At 42.9% G+C, this 22,665-nt stretch overlaps 1 protein-coding gene across 2 annotated transcripts; it reads left to right on the forward strand.

The window, feature by feature from the left end:
- Nucleotides 1-1,025: 1,025 nt before the first annotated feature.
- Nucleotides 1,026-6,541, forward strand: bmp10 (bone morphogenetic protein 10). Of its 2 annotated transcripts, XM_018762414.2 has the most exons (3): nucleotides 1,026-1,909; nucleotides 3,429-3,722; nucleotides 3,957-6,541. In XM_018762414.2, the coding sequence occupies exons 1-3, from the start codon at nucleotides 1,534-1,536 to the stop codon at nucleotides 4,499-4,501; spliced, it is 1,215 nt and encodes a 404-aa protein (XP_018617930.1). In that variant the 5' UTR covers nucleotides 1,026-1,533; the 3' UTR covers nucleotides 4,502-6,541. The 2 variants fall into 2 exon arrangements, with proteins under 2 accessions (XP_018617930.1, XP_018617929.1); XM_018762413.2 differs by having other exon boundaries at nucleotides 3,429-6,541.
- The last annotated feature ends 16,124 nt before the right edge of the window (nucleotides 6,542-22,665 follow it).

Below are 22,665 nucleotides of genomic sequence, written 5' to 3' on the forward strand. Positions count from 1 at the left end.
AGGGAGGATTTTATTCTTTCCCACATATTCTGGAAGGTCACCAGTGGTATGGATGCTATGCGTTCGTAAGTCTTCTGAAATGTTCTTTATGACATCCCTTTGAACTTCACATGTTCTTCCTACCCACCTCTGAGATGGCAAGAGGCACATGACTATTGGTCAGTAGAACAGCGTTATCCACTTGTGTCCATACCCTGCCCCTGGCTGCCAGAATTATCATGCTCACACCCTCCACATCCAGCAGAGGGTCATAGCCTCTCATTGTTCTTTGGGCCGCTATTTTGGAAGCCCCCGCGGGCATGCAAGGCCATATTGGGCTGGCTATCATGGAGAATATCCATAGAAGTGCAGTGTGGAGTGATCCAGGTCTTCTGGACCATTCCAGTGGTTGAATCACTCTTACACAATCAGGTAAAAGTCGCAAAAGTGCCTCATAAACTGACAGAGACCCATTTCCATAAACCAGCCTTGGAAAACATCTGCACCTCCCTCAAATCTGAGTTGGAAACTGCAGACAAAGGGCTACTGAAAGCGTAACACATCTCTTGAGAAAGACCTAGACATTTTAGAGACCTGATTTAAATCAGAGAGACCAAATTGACTAAAATTCATCAGAAACCGCTATTAATTCAAAATCGGATGAACCAGCACGTGTTCACGCTCAGTCCTGTTCTATTTGTTATCGACCAACAATGCTTCTTTGTGCTCTCGAAGACTTCCAACACTACAAGCACAGAGCGTGATGTCTATGTATCACACCTCCTTGATTTCGTTTTTGAAGTTGCTACCTACACAGCCCACTCCGAGCTCAGAGCGTGGTGTTTAAGGCTCGTTCACAACAACGTCAAGAAAACGGTCAATGGAGCAAGAAGCCACCCTTCCAAATAGCTCATTTACAAAGTAAATAAACATACAAACAAGGTTCCTGCTGCCTCCACCCCGGCCAAAAGCACCCTGGCTGGGAAGCTAGCACTGTTTAAATCCAACCCATGTTTACAAAATCCTCATTAAGGGAAAAGGCAGATAACAACACACATAGAAAAAATGCAGAGCTTCCCATTTCAGAGATAAGGGACAGAAAGAAAGGGGGGAGAGAGACACACAGAGAAGAAAAAAGTCAAGAAGAGAGATGCCACAGCGGAACGGAGCTGAGCCACCCTCCTGCCGGAACTTAAAGTTTCCAGAAGAATACTTCAAGGGGCACGCATAGGCCACAAAGGACAGATAAAAGGTTTTCACAAGAGTCTGCGGTCGCCATACGAGGGGACGGAGAGAAAGAGGGGCGCAGAGGAGCAAACTCTACAGACTTATCAGCAGAAAGGGTTGCCACCGCAGCCCTGCTCTCCCATGTGGACCACGCAATCAGCAGGGACAAACCTGTTCTGAAGAACGTTCAGTGGACGGTGTCGTGAGAAGAAAGTGCCGAGTTCACAGTGGCTGAAGTTCTGCTACGTTTATGCATTAGAACTTCACAGAGCATCACCTACACCCCAGACAGAGATCAAGTGACCTAGGCAGAGCTATCCTCCAGCAATGCCTGCTGCTGGGGTCTCCAGACTTGGGAGTGTTGGCATCATGATTCTTCTTACCTTGTTCCCCCTGGCCCTTCTGTGGCCCCACATGTGCCAGAGCAGCCCCATCACCGCACCGGAAGCAACCGATGGCCGAGGGAATTTTGCGGACCCTTCGCTGTTGGAGCAGGATGCCGACCTGAACATGCAGGGCCTCCTGGAAACGTTACGTGGGCAGCTCCTCCGCACCTTCAACTTGTCAGGCCTGGGCCCATCGGTGCAGCCTGGGGCACCACGTGTTGAGCCACCAGAGTACATGCTGGAGCTGTACAATCGTTTTGCCAACGACCACACAGCCATGCCTACAGCCAACATTGTCCGCAGCTTCAAGAATGAAGGTACCTGCTGGCTTGTGCCTGTGCTGAATTGTGCTCCACTAAGGAGTTTCTGCATGTTGTTGGGTGGAACTCTCCAGGAGGGTTCACAGCTATTCTTAATCACACATTATTGTCCATTCTAATTAACAGTGCAATGTAGAATTTATGCATAGGTTGCACCCAGCTACAATAAAAAAACAGAAGCAATATTAAACAAACAGTTGAATGAGGGATAAGTTTCACTTCAGATAGAAAAAATCAGACCACACGATCAGATATGGTTTCTATGTGCATTTAATATTACATTTCAGATGTCTCAAAATCTTTGGAATAGGCTGACCATCAAAACCAATATTAACTATCATTTAATAGTCATTGTACGTTGCTTTGAAGAAAAGTCTACAAATGAATAAATGTAAATATTAATATTAAACAAACAAATAGTTAACTGATGGCTCACTGCAAATAAATTAGGGACTCAAGATCAGATTACCATAGGCACTAAAAATGTTACTTTTCAAATATCTTTAAATACATTAAATAGTTTGTAATGTTACACATTGTGGTCATCTAATTTTGTTCAATTCTTCAAAATTTCTTAAAATGAAATTTAATGATTTCAGTGAATTCAATTATATATCAAAGCTTTAAAAGTGAACATCAGTAATAAGGGATATTGTTTTAAACACCTTTATCTTGCTAGCATGAAGGTGTATTGATGAATAAACTGGTGGTGGGTTTTAATATCATTGCAGTTTTGAGATTTACCATACTCTCCTGCCCAAAAACAATCTCCTCTTCTTCATTTAATAAGATCCATGCTTCTACTAAATGTTTAAATTAATTTAAATATCCATCTATTCAATTATAACATTTGCATCTGTAAAATTACACCTGCATTTAATTCTGTTGATGACTGTGATAATATTATTAGGGTTATTAGACCATTTTAATTCTTGTAGTATTTTTGAAAACAGTTGGACCTTATGTGTACACTTAAAAGTTTTAAGTTGTGTTTTTAAAAGTAAAAATAAAACATTTATATATTAAATCTGTTGATTGTGTATATATTTATATACATTATATTCAGTGCAACAACTCAGTTATCCACCTTTCCACCTTTTAGCTCAAATTTAGCTGTTCAACAAACATACTGGAAGAAATAGATCCATAATGTAATTTATTGTTATCAGGTATAGTTTAACTTTTAATATTGAAAAACAAATGATATATGTGAGCTTTTACTAAAATATTTTAGGCAAATAAATATTTAAAGCATTTGTTACCCCATTTAGTCTAGCCAGTTTTTTACATAATTGATCAATGGATTACATTTAAGTTGCATAAAAAATCTATTCTATAATATTTTTATACAGTCGTTGGCATGCTGTGTGAGTTGTGTCAGTCTGGGTGGACAATGGGCGTGGCCAGGAGCATGCCAGGTCTAAAGAAGTTGAGATGTTAATGTAGCATGTCAGCATACATGAAGGAACTATCCAGTGACACTGGCTCTATCCTTATTGGCTCTATCTTCCCTTAGACTCTTCTCCTCACAGTGTTGGAGTTGGGGGTGTGAGGAAACACCCTCTGCTGTTCAACGTGTCCGTCCCTCACCATGAGCGCATCACTACAGCTGAACTGCGCCTTTACACATTGGTTCAGCGGGACCGTCGCCTCTACTTTGGTGTTGACCGCAAGGTGACCATCTTCGAGGTACAGGAACGGCAGCGTAATCCAGACAACGGCCACATGACGAGGCCTACGAGTGGAGTTGAAGAACAAGAGGAAGAGGAGAACCTGGAATGGGTGGAGCTGGCATCCAGACAAGTTTATGGTACAGACAGTGGCTGGGAGTCTTTTGATCTAACTGCTGCTGTCCATCAGTGGCACAAAAGGGAGTACAGCACCACACACAGACTGGAGGTACACATTGCAAGCCTCAACAGTGAGGGTGTAGTAAGGCACACTGAAATGAGAGATGATGCAAATGTCAGGACACTAGGAGGAGATATGGACATTGACATGAGCTCGGAAGCCAAACACAAACCCTTGCTGATTGTGTTCTCAGATGATCGGAGTGGAGATCACCATGCAGACAAGAGGGAGTTAAATGAAATGATTGGACATGAAAGCCAAGGAGCAGGACTTCAGAGCAACCTAGCTGTGGGGTTCAATAGCTTGTGGGACGAAGGAGATGGTGGGTTTGAAGAGGACCAGGATGAAGAAGCCCTGATCCAAATGCGTTCAAATCTGATTTATGACACGGCATCCAGGATCCGCCGAAATGCAAAGGGCAACCAGTGCAAGAAGACCTCCCTCTACGTAGAGTTCAAGGACATTGGATGGGACAGCTGGATCCTGGCACCCACCGGGTATGAGGCTTACGAGTGCAGTGGTGTGTGCTCCTATCCACTGACAAAGCATGTCACACCCACTAAGCATGCCATAGTACAGACACTTGTCAACATGAAGAGTCCCCAGAAGGTGTCTGGTGCCTGCTGTGTGCCCACCAAGCTGGATCCCATCTCCTTGCTGTACCTGGATGACACGGGTGTCGTCACATACAAGTACAAGTATGAAGGCATGGTGGTAGCGGAATGTGGCTGCAGATAGTCCTGCTGCCTAAGCAGAGAAGGGAGAAAGAACTCTTTGAAAACAGGTTGGGATGGGGTTAATGACCTCAGAAACAAACTCAAAGACATCAGAGCAATGTCCTGACTCAAAGCAGACAATGCAGAAGTAGCTAAAGGATTTAATTTGGTATACAGTCAAAATCGTATTATACAAGCCTTAGTTATACTTTAATTCAGCTTCACTGAAAGTCTAGTCAGAGATCAACAGGTAATTCAGGACCTGGGAAATTTCTGAATCATGAATAAATACAGAGACAATATGGGACCTGCTTTATAATATTGGACATGACTGATGAGGAGTTTTAAAGTTTATTTATGTAAAGATTGTGTGTGTGTTTACTGTCTGTAAATGTGTATATTTTGTATTTCAGGAAAGAGCATATTTAATTATGATGTACAGTGCAATGTTGTTAATATCATTTAATTGGTGACAAAAACAGAGAGTTAAGAACAATGCCACAATGAATAGCACATAAATAAGTATAAGTGGGGAGCACATGTACATAAATGGAAGCATATATTCATTAGAGGAAATATTCTCAGTGCTCAGCCAATGTGCAGAATTAAAGAACAAAATCAGCATATGACCTTTACAGTGGATTTAAAAATCAGTGGTATACATATGGCAGAGGTTTAAAACACTGTGTTATCAAACATTTTTTATATTTTTTTTCTCTCAGTTCTCCATGGTTTGCCATGGGGTCAAAGTCATGCTTGGTGTTTGTGGTTCCCTGTGCATCTACACGAGCATTGGAGAGTTTTTTTGCGGGTAAAGGCCATGGAGGTTGCTGGACTGATGGGAAAAGACTGTGGAAGGTGTCATTTTATAGATGCGATGAAATGAAATGAAATATTATGAATCAATGGGATTCTCACAGTGATTACAAAAACTACCGTCACAAACAAGCTCATGGTGGAACTGAAGAGTTCAGAGGCCACCGCGTCCATAATACTTTATTTTCGAAACCTAGAATCGTTTCCCTTTTTCCTCATACTTGGACACTTCTGGGGGAGAGAAACAGATGATACTGGGAACAGTCACTGGAAACATTCACTCCAGTCCTCTTGGACTTTGAAACATTTGAATGCACACCTGAAATCGCTGGGCAATATAGCGTGAAAATGTGCAAGGGGCACAAACATGCCAAAAATCTTTTTTAGGGAGCAAATAAGTTGGACGAATCTGCCCCTTCTAGATCTGAAATATGTTCTGCTTTCCTTGGCGGTAAGCTGAAATGGGGAGTTAGAGAGATGACAACCGAACGCGCCCAACGGGGGACTGGAGGTCGTTCAAAGGTGCGAGGGCCTGGCCAGGCGAATGGCTTTGCTCTGCCAGCACAGATGACTTCATTTGCTTCTTCCGCTGGGATTATCATTGACCCCAGAGCAGGACTCAAATCAACACGTCATATTGCTCACTGCAGCCACTCAACAGTACCAGCGCAAGAAAAGCCACCCAAATCGGATCGAACCTCTCCAGCTCTTTTTTTTCTGAGTTATCTTCCTGGGCCGCTAGGCCCCTGACCCTTGGATTGTTACATGCCAAGCAAGCCACTCCATGGTGTGGCGATAAGGAGGTGTTGGCGCTGAGAAACATGTGCGCGGTTGCCTGAGACCTGATGCCATTCTAGGGTGGGGGTCAGCAGGGTGGGAGAGAAGGCTGTCAAGATTCCTGGACTTTAACAGCAATAGACCCTGCTGGCTAAACACACTGATCCCATGCAGTGTCCTCTCTGAAGACCTCGGTGCCCTGATCTCTCAAAGCCGTGCTGTCCTTTTGCCTCCCCATTCGTCCTTCCCTCCTCTGCCCTCAGCTTTTATGGTAAAGATCCCTGACCGCCACGTCCAACCCCTCCGCTGTGATGAGTCCCGAGCAGAAAGCTCTGTCAGAACACCGCCGCAGCATGCGCTGTGACTTTTTATTTCTTAGCTGGACTCGGAGACAAATGCTCTCTTTGTAACTCCTCTAGTGTTTCTGTCACATTTGTATTATTGTTTTTTGTATTCCTGAAATACAACATCTGAGTTGCAAATCTTTCTGTTGCTGTGCTGCTTCAGTGGACAAAGATCCTATTTATTGATTAATTTATTGATTTATTTGGACAAATAGGTGCATATGTAAAACATCATATGTAGAATATACCTAGCATAACACTATAAAAACACATAAAAGAGATTTGCATATTTATAACATGTATTTTTTTTTGTTGTTTGTAATAAAAACTACAAGCCAGACTGAAATTCATTTGTCTCTGCATTATCCTTAAGAGGTCTCACCTTCGTCATTTTGAATGTTGGTATTTAACAGGAACATCAAAAAAAATAGTGGGCAGATGCCATTTTCCACTGTTTTTACTGCAGTGCAAATTCATGATGATTCAGCATATCTGACATAACGGGAAAGGGTTGTGCGTCTGTACAATTTCAGTTTTTTCTTCACGTATTAAAGATGCTCGTGCAAACATGTCCAAATGTCCTTCAGAACCTACAAATGACTTGCATCAAGCTATTCGTTGACCAGTGCACACTAACTGGAAATATCTAATCAAACAGGCTACTTGACAAATGTTTTATGTATCACTGTACAGCTCATGGCACTTATACAGTACAACACTTTTCAGGATCACGATGTGTTACTGACCTCGTGCCAATGTGATAGTAAATTAATGTCAGCACTTTTCATCAGCTACTTTACATCAGTGGCAAACTTCTTGCATTATCACAGATGTCATGCCCAATTTAAACACATTTCATTTTATCATATAGCACTTATTATGGGAGAATTATTGTTTTTCTTTGTTTTGTATACACAGAAGCCGTGGACGATAACAGGCTGTATTGCAGTATGATAAATTCCTTGTAGTGGCTGATAGACAAGCTGCAGGCGTCTATCAGTCGATGGGTAGCAGGTGCTGTACTTCAGATCTTTTGGTGAAAATACAGCTATAAGCTTTGTAAATTGCTCATAATTAAAGCGCTCGGCTGAAGCTTTGACTTCCGATTGTCTGGCGGACCTTCTCACTCCACCCGTGTGACACAAGGTAGAGACTGGTCTTATCTAGCTGTTGCCATAGACACCAGAAGGATCACAACAGTGAGGGTACACACGCTCAGCTCGTCCCCCCTGTCAGAGCTCCAGAGTGGGAACACTTGAGAAGGTGCAGGAACACTAAGAAACTGTTTGCTCTTCCCACCGTTCTGCCCCGGGGGCTCGGCCTCCGCTGAGCTGCTGGTAGCTCACAACCACAGCCTGGCGTGCCCTTCCGTGCCTAACCTATCGGACGGTAAAATATCAGTTACACCGGAATGTACTGACAGGGTAAAAGGCAGTGAGGGAATTAGGTATTTCCTGCCATCACTCAAAATAAGTTTACGTGGAACTCTACATGTAGTTAAACAGAAAAGTTTGTCAGTATGTCACTATACTTATCGGATTTAAGTATCGAAAAAATGTGCGAGATTCGAGTAGTTAATGTGCAAGGGTACATATATCATTTACCTGATGCTTTTCTCCAAAGCAGCTTACAGTTATTTACCCTTTTATACAGCTGGGTAATTTTACTGGAGCACTTTAGGGTAAGTACCTTGCTCAAGGGTACTACAGCCAGAGGTGAGACTCAAACATGCAACCTTTGGGTCCAAAGGCAGTAGCGCTAACCGCTACACTTCCAGCTGCTCCTATCAGAGTATTTTTTATTAACACTCTAACAAGTGTTTTATTAGCTGCAAAGAGAAGCCTCTTAAAACACAGATAGGAAGAAATAACCAGAAAAGTGGACACGGTCAATGCTACGGGTCTCATTCAGCTATGCGTGTAAAATGTAAAACTTTGTTTGATGTTTTGACTGGCTGATCCAAGAGATATAGTGACATACCCAAGAAATGTTTAGTGAAATTATCAAGACGTTAGCTTCCTCTCGGGTTTTTGTTTTGTAAGATTCTTTGTATGTCTAATGAGTTGGAAACCGGTCACTGTTGCTAAATGTAGCTACGCGAGAGGGGGTAAAGACCCTGACCTCTCTCTGGAGGTCTGAGGATTGCCACACAAGACTCGGAACAGAAGCTTGCTAATTGAATATTTACACAGTTGTCATATCTGGCCATCGTCATACTAAAGAAACACCAAAGAGCAGTGCTGAAGAAACTGTAATCATTTGGTGTAATGGAACACAAAGCTTTCCAAGCTAAGATGATTTATTTTTCATTTGCCGGAATTTGCAACATTCATGACAGTATTGGATCGTATCATAACTCTTACTGCTATTACCATCCGGCCCCCTCCTTTAATCGTTTTGCTGTTATGCAACTTGTGCAACGTAACTTTTTGTATTGTGGGTATTGGCTTGTGCATATATACACTTATACTGTTCATAACTTTGCAGTCCAACTACTATAATATATCATAATCATAATCATTGCGACGCATTGCATTGCTGCAGTTTCACGGTGGTTGTGCAGGTATCGATTTATTTTTTGTTACTGCTATAACCCAGCTTGTGTAGTTCTGTAAGTTGATCTAGTTCATATGTTTTCCATAATTGCATAGTAGCTTCATTATTTATTTATTTGCAATTCTGCCAGTCTGCTCTGTAATCTGATTGATAGTGTGGTGTGCTGGAGGCTACGTGTCACTCTATTTAGAATAATTGTACTGTCGCTTTTGTTTATTTGTTAATCATGGGATAGTTCAGGTTTCGGCTCTCAGCTAGCGTAAATTAGTTTCATATTGCAGCAACTGACGCATAGCAGCAGCCTTGTGGTGTAATGACAAGGTTAGTCTACCTGCAGGAGTCCATTAAGGCAGGCCACTGCAATTACGTGAGTTCCGTTGTCTATATTGTGTTCATGGTTCCAGGTGTCATTTATATTTATTTATTTACTTAGCTTGTGCTTTTCTGGGGTGGTGGCACAGCGGTGCAGCGGGCTTAGCCAGGGACACCTCCCTGGTGGGTCTGGGGTTCGAGTACAGCTTGGGGTGCCTTGCAGCAGACTGGCACCCTGGCCTGGGTGTGTGTCCCCCGTGCCCCATGAAACCACTTGGGATTAGCAGTTGTAGACACTGTGGGTGTGTGTGCTTTTACACAGCTGGGTAATTTTTCTGGAGCAATTTAGGGTAAGTACCTTGCTCAAGGGTACTAGAGCTGGAGGTGAGATACCTGAAGAATGTATAACATTGTTGTCTGTGGTACCAAGACCAAGCATTATCACAGAGATTGCGGAGCCAAACGTTTTTGCTGCAACAGTAGCCTTGTGTGTCCTCCTCTTTCAGCTCTTCTGTTTCAGTTTCTCCACAGGATTCTGGAACTGCCAGTTGACCAAGTACTCCGGTGAGTTAACTAGAGCTAACTAGATTAACATTTCACTACAGGTTGTATGCGTGTATAACTGTGTACGTGACAAATAAAATCTTGAATCTTGAATCTTGACTGTGATGAAAACTGACTTTATGCCAGTCTATGCCTCCCACCTTTCACTTGACCTCCTGGTCCTGACTGAAATATGGGTGACCGTGAAAAATACAGCCATTCCCAGAGCCTTCCCCATCAACTAATCCCTCTTTTACACTCCTTGTCCCTCTGGGTGTTGTAGAGGTACAAGTGTGCTCATCTCTCCTGAGTGGGAATATTTGGTTCTCTCTCTCCGCTTTGCTGATCAGTTGACCTATGAATTCCATGCTTTCGTTGTTGCTCCCACAATCACGCTGTAGTAGTTGTTCTCTATTGCCCTAGTGGGCCTCCTGACTACTTCCTGGATGACTTTGGTATCTTCTTGAGCTCCCTCCCTGTGGACAACACTCCACTAATCCTCCTATGTAATCAAGGACATTCATATAACCAGTTTTCTGTCACTTCTTCTGTCCTTTGACCTCTCTAAGTTTCAGCCCTCTGCTACTCACAAGGCTGGTCTTCAACTTGACCTTGTCTTCTCCATCACTCCACTTCATGTTTCTGACCATTTCTTCATCTCCTTCCAGCCCTCCATTAACATTACTTACACCCCCTTTTCCCTCTGCACCCTTGATCATGTTTCATCACAACTTTCAGAGTTTTCCACAGATGATGCCACCCCTTCCCCTTTCAGCCCTATCCTCGTCTCTAGACTCTCTCTGTCCATTAACTTCTAGACCAGTGCACTCCTAATCCATCCCAGTGGTTATCTGATTTACTCTGTGCCAACAGAACCAAACTTCATGTTGCTGAATTGCAATAGAAGAAATCAAAAACACACGCTCAGCACTTTATAAGGAGCTCCTTGTATCTTTGTATGCTGTCTCCTCAGCAAAAACTATCAGCTTTCAGAACAAATGACAGGCTGCAGCCAACAGTCTACATAAACTCTTCACTTCTTTTGTGGCTTTCTGTCTTATTCTCAGCCTCTCTCAGTTTCTGTTCCACAAGGCTTTGTGATGGGCCCCCTACTCTTTGCCATTTGCACTTCTTCTCCTGGCAATGTTGTTGCCTCTCACAATCTCTCCTTTCACTGCTATGCTAATGATACCCAGTTATTCTTCTCTCCCCCCCCCCTTTTCCTTTGCTGCTACAGATGTATCCTCATTGCCTGCCATTTGAAAATCTCTGGTTGGATTAGAGATCACCATCTCCAAAACTCTCCAAAACCAGTATCCTTCATCTCCTGATAGGCTGCGAACCCTATCAAACTGGACAACTTGGTATTATTGCCTGTTTCATCGGTTAAGAGCCTGAGAGTAACAATCAGCTCAGGTCTCAGCTTCTCTCAGCACATTGATGTCATAGGTCTTGCAGATACATCCAGCATAACATCCACAGGATCCGCCCTTATCTCACAACAAACTTTTTGCAGGTTCTTGTCCAGGCAATGGTTATGTCCTGCTTGTACTACTGCAACTCTCTACTGTCTGGCCTCTTGGCATCCTCTATCAAACATCTCCAGCTCATACAGAATGCCACTGCACAAGTTGTGTGTTAGTTTCTACAAAAGTATTAGATATATCTATAACAGACTAAAAATGTGCCGTATGAATTTCAACATTTGAATTAACTTCTAATAGCTGTGTACGCGCAGAGTCTGATTAACTCTCCTTGTCTGTTCTAGTACAATATGAATGGAACCTGAGACAGAAAATGGTGCAATAATGCGACATGTGACAATGAAATGTACAATAATAGGTGCAAAATAGGTGTAGAAAAAGTTACCTACACTCGCTGTTGCTGTAGACCAAGGTCTGACATCATTGTGGAGGAATTTTAGTCAACGCCACCATGCAAAACTGCTTTAGCTCAGGAAAATTTCTAAGTTTTTGAGCATGAACAGTTCTTTTATAGGTCTTGTCACAACAACTCAGTTGGGTTCAGGCCTGAGCTTTGACTAGGCCGTTTCAGCTTTAATTTTGTTTTTTTTCTTTTCCCCAGTAATTTTGGTGTGTACTTGCTCCTGTGTTTAGGATTATTGCATGTCCCAGCTTTAGCATCTACTTCTGAACTAATAGCCTGATATTTGCCTTTTGGAATTCATGGTTCCATCACCGATTGCCAGATGCCTTGTGTCAGCAAAACTTCCCCACACCATTACACTGCCATCACCATGCTTGACTTGTAGTAGAAGGTTCTTACTCTGAAATGCCCACTTGGTTTTTGCCAGATGTAACAGGCCCCATGTCGTTCAAAATGTCCTACTTTTGATTCATCAGTCCAAAAAACATCTAGAAGTCTTGAGAGACATCCTGGTGCTTTTAGGCAAACTGTAGATGAGCCATCATGTTCTTTTAGAGAGCAGTGGTTTCTGCCTTGCCACTGTCCTGTGTGTCCCATTTTGCACTGTTTCTTTCTTATTGTAAAATCATGAACACTCAGTTGAGCTCAGGCAAGTGAAGCCTGCAGTTCCCTGGATGTTGTTCTGCGGTTCTTGTACACCTTTCTTGTGCACATGACTGTTTCAGACTTTCTCCATTTTATGAGTATTGCTGTGGCTGTGGTTCAATTCAGGATCGGGGACTTAGAAAGCCTGCGCAAACTTTTCCAGACTAATTTATGCAGGCTTTTTAACAAAACTTTGTACAGTGGTTTTCATACATTTTCTTTCAGTGTGGAATGATGTGGTTCTGTGAATCTCTTTTGCAAACTTGACTTTTGCCAGTAAAAGTGTAAACAGTAGCTGGTATTTTTACTGTACATGGCTGATCTAAATCAGGTTTGAATGTGTTCAAACAGACTGTAATTACCCCTTTATTAGTTTGGCAAATGTTCGGTAGCAGTCACTTTTTCACACATGATCACACATTACACTCCAGCACAGGGAAATGACACAGAACAATACTGGATCTATTTTTAGTTTCTCAGGATGCAGTCATATACTACTACAAGTGACAGCAAATCTGAATCTTTAATTTCTAGAAGTATGCAAAAATAGAGGAATTGTAAAGAGGACAAATTAATTTTCGCAGCAATGTATTTATATACTGTAAGTGTTATATCTTTTTGTGTCTGTGTTTGTCAGAGTCTCCCTAAGACACTGATGACTGTCAACATGCGGGTCTATGAGTGCGTGTGCGAGTGCACATGCAGCATGCGTGTTCTCCTGCCCTCCCACAGAACCCAACCCCATCTTTGACGTGGGTCTCTAATGAAGAACATTGCCTGTTTCCCTGCATCACACGACTCGCTATCACTCCATCTTCTCAACAACACCTCCACCCAACCACTGCCACTGAGGACCCTCCACCAGCACTCAGGCAGCATGCCTCTCCTTGCTTTTCCCCGCCTGGCCCTGCTTGCAGAAAGAGCACAGAGGCCAATCACTCGGATGGGCTGGAGCTGCTGTCATGCCTCCTTGGACCAAATTACCGGGGAATAAACATAGGGAATGCACTCAAATTATGCAGGAAAAGTGCTTTAAAGCGACACACATATCCATAATGCGTGCAAATGGACAAACACAAACTGTTTTGCAATGTCACTGTTCCGTCCTCTTTTTTATGCAAACAAACTGATTTTTTTTGAGTCTTTATGAATGCACATGAGCATTTAGAGAGGGCTGAAAAAGGACAAACTGGAAGTCAGCAAGACAATAAAGGGAAGCTCTGTACATGTTATACTTCTCAGAGGCTAATCCTTTGGAGAATCTAGTTGCTGTAAAGCCATTAAAGTGGATGTTGAGTTGAGGAGTTGAGCAGTAAGCACCAGACCTAAAGGATGCTGGTTTATCTATCTGTTGTCAAACCCTGGTGTTAGATGTATAGCTATAGAAAATGGTTGTAAATTGTGAGCTGTTTCTGGATAATAATGACAATAATAGAAAAAGCCCATCCACAAAAGGACAGATTGTGATGAAATCAGAAAGGTCACTAGCAAAAAAAGGATGATAAATTAGGAAAAAGATGCAATAAAAGCAATTCTGGAATGTGTGTTTGTAGGTATTTTTTGCATTTATTTATTTAGTAGACACCTTTCTCCAAAGTGACTTCCAATGAACTCTATGTAGTGTTACCAGCCCACACACCTTATTCACCAAGGTGACTTACACTGGTAGATACACTGCTTACACTGGGTCACTCATCCATACATCAGTGGAACACACACACACACACACACACACACACACACACACACACACACACACACACACACACACTCTCTGTCACTCGCACACACACTATAGGTGAACCTGACCAGCATGTCTTTGGAGTGTGGGAGGAAACCAGAGCACCCAGAAGAAACCCACACAGACACGGGGAAAGCATGCAAACTCCACACAGACTGAGCAGGGACCAAACCTCTGTCCTCTTGCACCACCCAGGTGCTGTGAGACAGCAGCGCTGCTCACTGTGCCGCTCTTTGAACATGGACATTCATTCATTTAGCAGACGCTTTTCTCCAAAGCAATGTACATCTCATAGAAAACACAATTTCTGCATTACATTAGGAGAAAGAGAGACAGTTGCAGACATGTGAATCTTAAGTAAAGTTAGTTTCTTGCCACTATATGCACCAACGTTCATCACACGAGTAGTTGCATCAAACTCAGAATAGAAGATTCCCGATCACTTTCCTACAATTTTTTTTGAGATACACAAACATTTACATACAATACAGGAGTAGCGGCTGCGTAAAGGCTTATGAGGAACATGCAATATACTATAACTACATGTGTGCACAAGTTAAAGGAATTGAGCAATAAGCATGGACATGTCAAGACGAAGAAGGTAAAACACTACAGGAGGGATGGACGGACAAAGAGGAAGAGCGATAGAAGCAACAGTTAAATGTGGGTATTTACACAGGAGGAAACAATCTAATTGCCTGTAATAGGGATAGGGGTACTCTCGCTGAGGGGCTGGCCAGTGGCCCTCCGCTCTCCCCTCTGATAGAGCAGATAGCCAGAGAGCTTGGAGGCATGGAGGTCCCAGGATGCAGTGCAGCGGTAATTTCACCGAGCGCTTCGGCTGTGTGCTACGTGGATCTCCAAGTTCCTAAGGGATGCCCCATCTCCGCTGTCATCCATTATGGCTGTGACTGTGACGTCTCTCCAGGAAGAAAAAACAATGCCAAGGAAAATCCTGAGACATTAAACAAAAATGCCGGAAGCCGAAATGTAAATGGAGAACTGAACAACAGAAAGTTTTTCATCTTTCATGGAAGGATTTTGGCTCAGTTACTAGTAGATTTTCTCTTCATTTCCTCTATCTGTTAGAAATAACTATTTTAGTAAGACATTACCAGACATCAAAAATGTGCTAATAATAGAAACAACTGTTTGAAGATAAATACACACAGCCCTCATATGATGAGATGCTGCACAACGAAAAAGTGCTACAACGACTTATTAAAATATGCACCCTTTTTTAAAAGAGTAAATGGCTTTTTAACCCATCACACAGTCAGTTTACTTCCACAACAGGAGGAAAAAGGTAGAAGAACACCAGTCACATTTATTCCTCTGTTATTTGTGGCAGTGTGTTGCTAGGGTTCACTGGTAGGCAGGTTTTAAAAGGAACAGTTTAGCTCCATGCAGTGCAGTTGTTACATGGATTTTAGGCTACCTTGCACACTGGCACAAAACAGTTCAATAAGAGAAACACACACACATTGATTGAAACTGCTTGTCTTGAGCAGGGTCACAGCAAGCAGGAGGCTAATCCAGAAACACAGGGTGCAAGGGGGCGGAAGGGAGGGGAGACATCCAGGATGGGATACCAGACCATCATAAGGCATCCCAAGCAGGACTCCAACCCCAAACCCACCAGAAAGCAGGGACAGGGCAAACCCACTGCACCACCGCACCCACTCATGACAGAGGCAACCATAAAGAATGCGTTAAAAATGACTAATAGAAGACAACTAGTTACCTGTAATGCCTTTTCTCAACCAGCAGTTTTCAGTGAAAAAGAAGTTGCACCATGGGCAGCGCAGTTGCTCTGCAGCTTTCAGGCTGAATGTAAGATAGTATAAGAAATCAAAAACAAAGTTACAACATGCAAAGTGTTCTCTTTAAAAATAGGTAACACATTCTTCAGTTCATCTGTGCCTCTGGAACAGAAGGGGTGTTTTCAGGAACGTTGACAGGTTCACACCATGCACTGCACTCACCTGGGATTGCCACCACAACAGAATCCCCAAGACACACACACACACACACACACACACACACACACACACACACACTTTCAGAACCGCTTGTCCCATACAGGGAAGCAGAGCCTAACCCAGCAACTCAGGGCGTAAGGCTGGAGGGGGAGGGGACACACCCAGGACAGGACGCCAGTCCACCACAAGGCACCCCAAGCAGGACTCGAACCCCAGACCCACCAGAGAGCAGGACCTGGTCCAACCCACTGCACCACCGCACCCCCTATTCCCAAGACACCTGCTGAAAATGTGGGAAAAGAAGCAGAAAAAGAACCTTGTAGTAGCAATGTGTTTTTCACTGAATAAGAGCAAAACAGAACATTTATAGGTAAAGCACTTTTACGTGCCTCTGAACACACACACATCATTTGAAGCTGCTCCTCCCAAGCCGGAGCCTAACAAGACAACACAGGGCGTAAGGCTGGAGGGGGGAGGGGACACACCTCAGAGGGGATGTTAGTCCATCACAAGGCACCCCAAGTGTGACTCGAACCCCAGACCCACCGGAGAGCAGGACCCGGCCGAACCCGCTGTGCCACCACACCCTTCCCCCTATCCCTGCACAGCACAATTCAAAAAATAAGCTGTCAAGGAAGGAGGTGTGATGGTATAGCAGATTTGGCCTCTGCCTGCTCTCTGGTGGGTTTGGGGTTCAAGTCCCACTTGGGGTGCCTTGTGATGGACTGGTGTCCCATCCTGGGTGTGTCCCCTGCCCCTCCAGTCATGTGTCCTGTGTTGCCAGGTTAGGCTCCGGTTTGGTGTGCTTCTGCTTGGGATAAGTAGCTTCAGTGTGTGTGTGATGCCAAGGAAGAGGTTAAAGCAACAGCTTTCTTCAAAACACAATATGATATAAATAAAGTTAAAACAGATTTTAAACTGATGCTGCTTTCCTCTGTTGTTAGTCCACACCTTCCGCAATGGAGAAAAGCTCCTCAGTTGCCATTCAAAACATTTTTAAAATATAAAAAAATCTGGACCACCACAATCAACTGGACAGGTAGTTATTGATAATGAACGAATGAACACACACACACACACATTTTCAGAACCGCTTGTCCCATACGGGGTCACGGGGAACCGGAGCCTACCCGGCAACACAGGGCGAACATATAACATTAAAAGACAAGTTAAAAATCCTTTTTGTTACAACAGAATATGAAAACATTTACAAGATGTTGCTGTTATCATTGTCACACACAGAAATACCATTACTTTTTATAATTTAATTAATTTTACATTAGTTTTCATCTGAGAACCAATTATTTTTTTACAGTAAGAAATTATAGTAACTCCAGGTACTAATAACAGGAATTCGTTGGTGTGATTTCACTTAATGAATTAACCCCAATATCTGAAGAATGGATACATACACATTTAGACCCTGTTGTTCCATACTTCTGCCATTAATTCCCGATATTACACTGGTTAATATTTCATTTAAAGGGAATTACAGTCAACAATTTCCCCCCATTTATTTGTTTATTTAAATTATCAGCAGAAGATAACTGAACAGTTAATTAGAACTGGGGTCACCATGTAATATGGTGGTTAGAACTACTACAGATGGATTCCGCAGTCAGTGGTTTGAATCCCACCTCCTGCTGTAAGACTGTTAGGCAATATACTTGCCATGAATTGCTCTAGCAAAATATGTGCAAATAACTGTATTTATCTCAACAATGTGAGTTGCTTTGGAGAAAAGGGTGAGCTAAATGAATGTAACCTGCTCACAACAGAGTTTAAAGAGAACAACCTGTGTATACTGAGAAAATGGAAACAAATACAGATATTTAATACAATGCAAGGGCAAAATTTTACATTATTTTGCAGGGGAAATCGTGTAGCACTGTCACAGATATTCCAGAAAGGGTCCAAATCTTCCAAAATTCATTTCAGTTATAAATGTTAAATGTTGAATGTTTCAGGGGAGGGGGTGCAGTGGCGCAGTGGTGCAGTGGGTTGGACTAGGTCCTGCTCTCTAGTGGGTCTGGGGTTCGAGTCCTGCTTTGGGTGCCTTGTGACGGACTGGCATCCCATCCTGGGTGTGTTCTCTCTGGCCTTATGCCCTGAGTTGCCGGATAGCCTCTGGTGACCCTGTATGGGACTAGAGGTTCAGAAAGTGTGTGTGTGTGTTTCAGGGGAAAAATCTAGGAATTTTTGTCAACCATGAATTGTATTTACAGAGGGAACTGCTGATAATCTACTTTCCATATTTTTTCATCAAACTGAATTTGGATTGTAGCTTAATAGAGATATAGATGGGGGCAAGTGTTACTTGTGAAAAATTTTCTGAATATTCCAATGAACACTGTTTCTGTAAGCTTGAAGCGTATCACCATTCAGAGAATAAATGCATCAGAGTGTCTGGAGCAGCCTTATGTGTGAAACAGAGCTGAGTTGTCCCTAGAAATATCTAGTGAAGACTTTCTAGAGCAAGGTAGAGTCTGTGAATGCAGTAGAACTGTAGACAGGGAAAACTTTGGCATGGGTAGAAAGTAGTTCATCACCACTGAAGGACAAATTGAGGTCTTGTCTTCATGTCTCCCACAATGCATCAAAAGAAAAGCTGCCGTTGCTTCTTAAAACAGTATATAATATTGAAATTGTGATGTATGGATGAGTGACCCATTGTAAGTAGTGTATCTAGCAGTGTAAGTCACCACAGTGAATAAGGTGTGTGGGCTGATAATACTACACAGAGTTGCTTGGAAGTCGCTTTGGAGAAAAGCATCTGCTAAGTAAATAAATGTAAATGTAAATGTAGATCATTCCCTTGGAATGGTCAAGAGAGGTGAGTCTATGTTCTTTTTCTTGGGCTACAATAAAATGTCACAATTGTATTTTCTAAAAGAGTATTTATACAAATCTACATTAGATAGAGCAATAATTTTTGAGTAGTCAGAATTTATCACCATTTAGTCTCCAGTTAAATACAGTATATCCCCAACCCCTTTTGACACTCATTCCATTTCTCAAGGTAAGCACGGTCTGTATCCCTCAAGTTACAATATCATCCTTGGTGTGGAAATGACCATCATCTTCAGAATCCTTGGAGCTGTCAATGTACTTGGCAGAGCTGGGCTAACTAATAAAACGTACAAATAAAATATCCGTTTCACCCTATGGGAATGTCAAGCAACCCGACCTTTTGCACCTTAGGCTCCACTGGTTATGAAAACAAAACCAAGCCTTCTAGGAGGCAGAGCTTCCCCCTGAGAAAGTGGCGGCCAGATCTCTCATAGATCCATGCCTCGTTCCACTCTGCCCCCAGCTAAAATCTCCTGTATTACACTTTGCTCTCAGCTAAATCACCCTCATTTTTGACTCCAGTGATGAAATGAGCTCCTTCTCCCACTCAGAACTGCTGAATCTTTTTCAAAACCCAAGATGAATCCCTTTCAAAGTCCAAGATAATCCCTTTCAAAATCCTACCTGCTCCATAAACTTGCTCTAACTTGTCTTTTTAAAAAAACTTTTTAAATTGAGTTCTACATGCTGCTAACTGTGTACTGTGTGGCAGCCAAAATATTGTTGGCTGTACTTCATGAATCATGTGTATGTTTCAGTATCTCTGTTGTGAAAGGCAATTTTTGCTCAGAGCTGTTCATTGCTTTGGAGAAAAATATCTTGTAATTAAATGAATATATAAGTGTATGCATTCCATATGCAAATAGACTTTTTTTCATCAATGAAAAACATTAGTATCCTCTCTTTCAAAAATCAAAATTATTAGGTTGCTACTTTACAATCCACTTTACATCAAAGGCTGCTGAACTAGTTGCCACCAGTTCTTGTCCTGTGAGGACATCCTGTGGATAATTTAAGACATTACTTGTGAATGCTACCATTGTACATTAACATCATTTATGACTTGGAAATGACTGTACACATTAAGAATGCAAAGTAAATGATGAGGTCATTATGTTTCTTTTTTGACACTCATACTTCAGAGTTGTGAAGGCATTGAGAGTTAAGGATTCAAAATGGGGCCAAAATCACTCAGTCGTTATTGTTTACCACTTTGTCCTTCAAGTGTAGCAATTCTCTAGAGCCCAAAGCTGAGTAGGGTACACATTTAAATTTACATTTTTTCCTTTAGTAGAGCTTTCCCCCAAAGATATATACATCTCAGAGAAAACACAATGAGTGCTTTACATCAACAGAAGAAACTGAATGCCAGTTTATCTCAGTGCACACACACACACACACACACACACACACAATCATTCACTCACATACACTAAGGGCACAGAGAGAACATGCAACCTCCACAGAGACTGAGCTGGATACTAATACTTGCATTGCGTCGACACCCTCAGAAAGTCATTAACAACAGAAACCAGTGAAACCAGTGTATGTGCATAAAAAATGTGCAACTATGAATTGATGAAGTGCTTTTTTTTTGTATGAACGGAGAAGAAGAGGCAACGCCTTTAAAAAAAAGCAGGCTGAGGTGGTATTTTGTATACGTTACCAAACCTACACTACTTCATGTTTCTCAGGGTTAATCATTTTCTTATTCCCCTTTGCCAGGAAAGCAGACGTTGTGACATTTGTGTTTACATTTATTTATTTAGCAGACACTTTTCTCCAAAGTTACTTCTAATGAACTCTGCATAGTGTTATCAGCCCACACACCTTATTCACCAAGGTGATTTACATTTACATTTATTCGCTTAGCAGACGCTTTTGTCCAAAGCAACTTACAACAGATACTATATAGTGTTACTAGCCCACACACCTTATTCACCAATTTACACTGCTAGATACACTACTTACAATGGGCTACTCATCCATACATCAGTGGAACACACTCTCTCTGTGTGTCACTCACATACTGTTGGGGAACATAAACAGCATGTCTTTAGAGCGTGGGAGGAAACCCACGCAGACACGGGGAGAACATGCAAACTCCACACAGACTGAGCAGGGGATCGAACCAATGCCCTCTCACACCACCCAGGTGCTGTGAGACAGTAGCGCTACTCATTTTGTTTAATTTTTGATAATCATTGTGCCACTGTGCCACCTGTGATTAAAACAGATGTGTGAGATGAGTTTCTGTACATGCAATCCAAAATCAGCTATTAGTAATGCACTGAGGAGAGCCTTATCTCCAACAAAAGTGACAATGTTTTATCAAACACACACACTGTCTGAATCCGCTTGTCCCAAGAGGGGTTACAGCAAACCATCGCCTAATCCGGCAACACAGGGTGCAAGGCTGGAGGGGGAGGGCCACACCCAAGACAGGACGCCAGTCCATCACAAGGCACCCCGAACAGGACTCGAAATCCAGATCCGGTCAAGCCCGCTGTGCCACCACCCTCCACAACTGATGCGGTGGGGTAATTTTTAATGGCGCAAATGAAGGTAAGTACCATGCTAAAAGGTACCTCAACAGGAGACAGAATCAAACCTGGGACTTTCATGTATAAGGTAGGATCTGTAACCATCATAAGGTACTGTCTGCAACCACCTACTGAACCATACAGATTTCCTGTAGAATTACTGGCGCAATGATTCCTGTTATTCCATTACATCACTGTTGCCCTGCTTCCTCTGTTTTCTTGAGCATTAATTCCATTCTTTGTGTTACATAACTACACTCCTCGAAAAAATTAAAGGAACACTTTTTAATCAGAGTATAGCATCAAGTCAATTAAACTCCTAGGATATTGATCTGGTCAGTTAAATAGCAGAGGGGGTTGTTAATCAGTTTCAGCTGCTTTGGTGTTAATGAGATTAACAACAGGTGCACTAGAGGGGCAACAATGAGACGACCCCCAAAACAGGAATGGTTTTACAGGTGGAGGCCACTGACATTTTTTCCCTCCTCATCTTGTCTGACTGTTTTTCACTAGTTTTGTATTTGGCTAGGGTCAGTGTCACTATTGGTAGCATGAGGCGATGCCTGGACCCTACAGAGGTTGCACAGGTAGTCCAACTCCTCCAGGATGGCACATCAATACGTGCCATTGCCAGAAGGTTTGCTGTGTCTCCCAGCACAGTCTCAAGAGCATGGAGGAGATTCCAGGAGACAGGCAGTTACTCTAGGAGAGCCGGACAGGGCCGTAGAAGGTCCTTAACCCATCAGCGGGACCGGCATCTGCTCCTTTGTGCAAGGAGGAACAGGATGAGCACTACCAGAGCCCTACAAAATGACCTCCAGCAGGCCACTGGTGTGAATGTCTCTGACCAAACAATCAGAAACAGACTTCATGAGTGTGGCCTGAGGGCCCGACGTCCTCTAGTGGACCCTGTGCTCCCTGCCCGGCACCGTGGAGCTCGATTGGCGTTTGCCATAGAACACCAGAATTGGCAGGTCCGCCACTGGTGCCCTGTGCTTTTCACAGGTGAGAGCAGGTTCACCCTGAGCACATGTGACTGACGTGAAAGGGTCCGGAGAAGCCGTGGAGAACGTTATGCTGCCTGTAACATCGTTCAGCATGACCGGTTTGGTGGTGGGTCAGTGATGGTCTGGGGAGGCATATCCATGGAGGGACGCACAGACCTCTACAGGCTAGACAATGGCACCCTG

Source organism: Scleropages formosus, chromosome 12 (assembly GCF_900964775.1).
Source record: "Scleropages formosus chromosome 12, fSclFor1.1, whole genome shotgun sequence".
NCBI lineage: Eukaryota > Metazoa > Chordata > Actinopteri > Osteoglossiformes > Osteoglossidae > Scleropages > Scleropages formosus.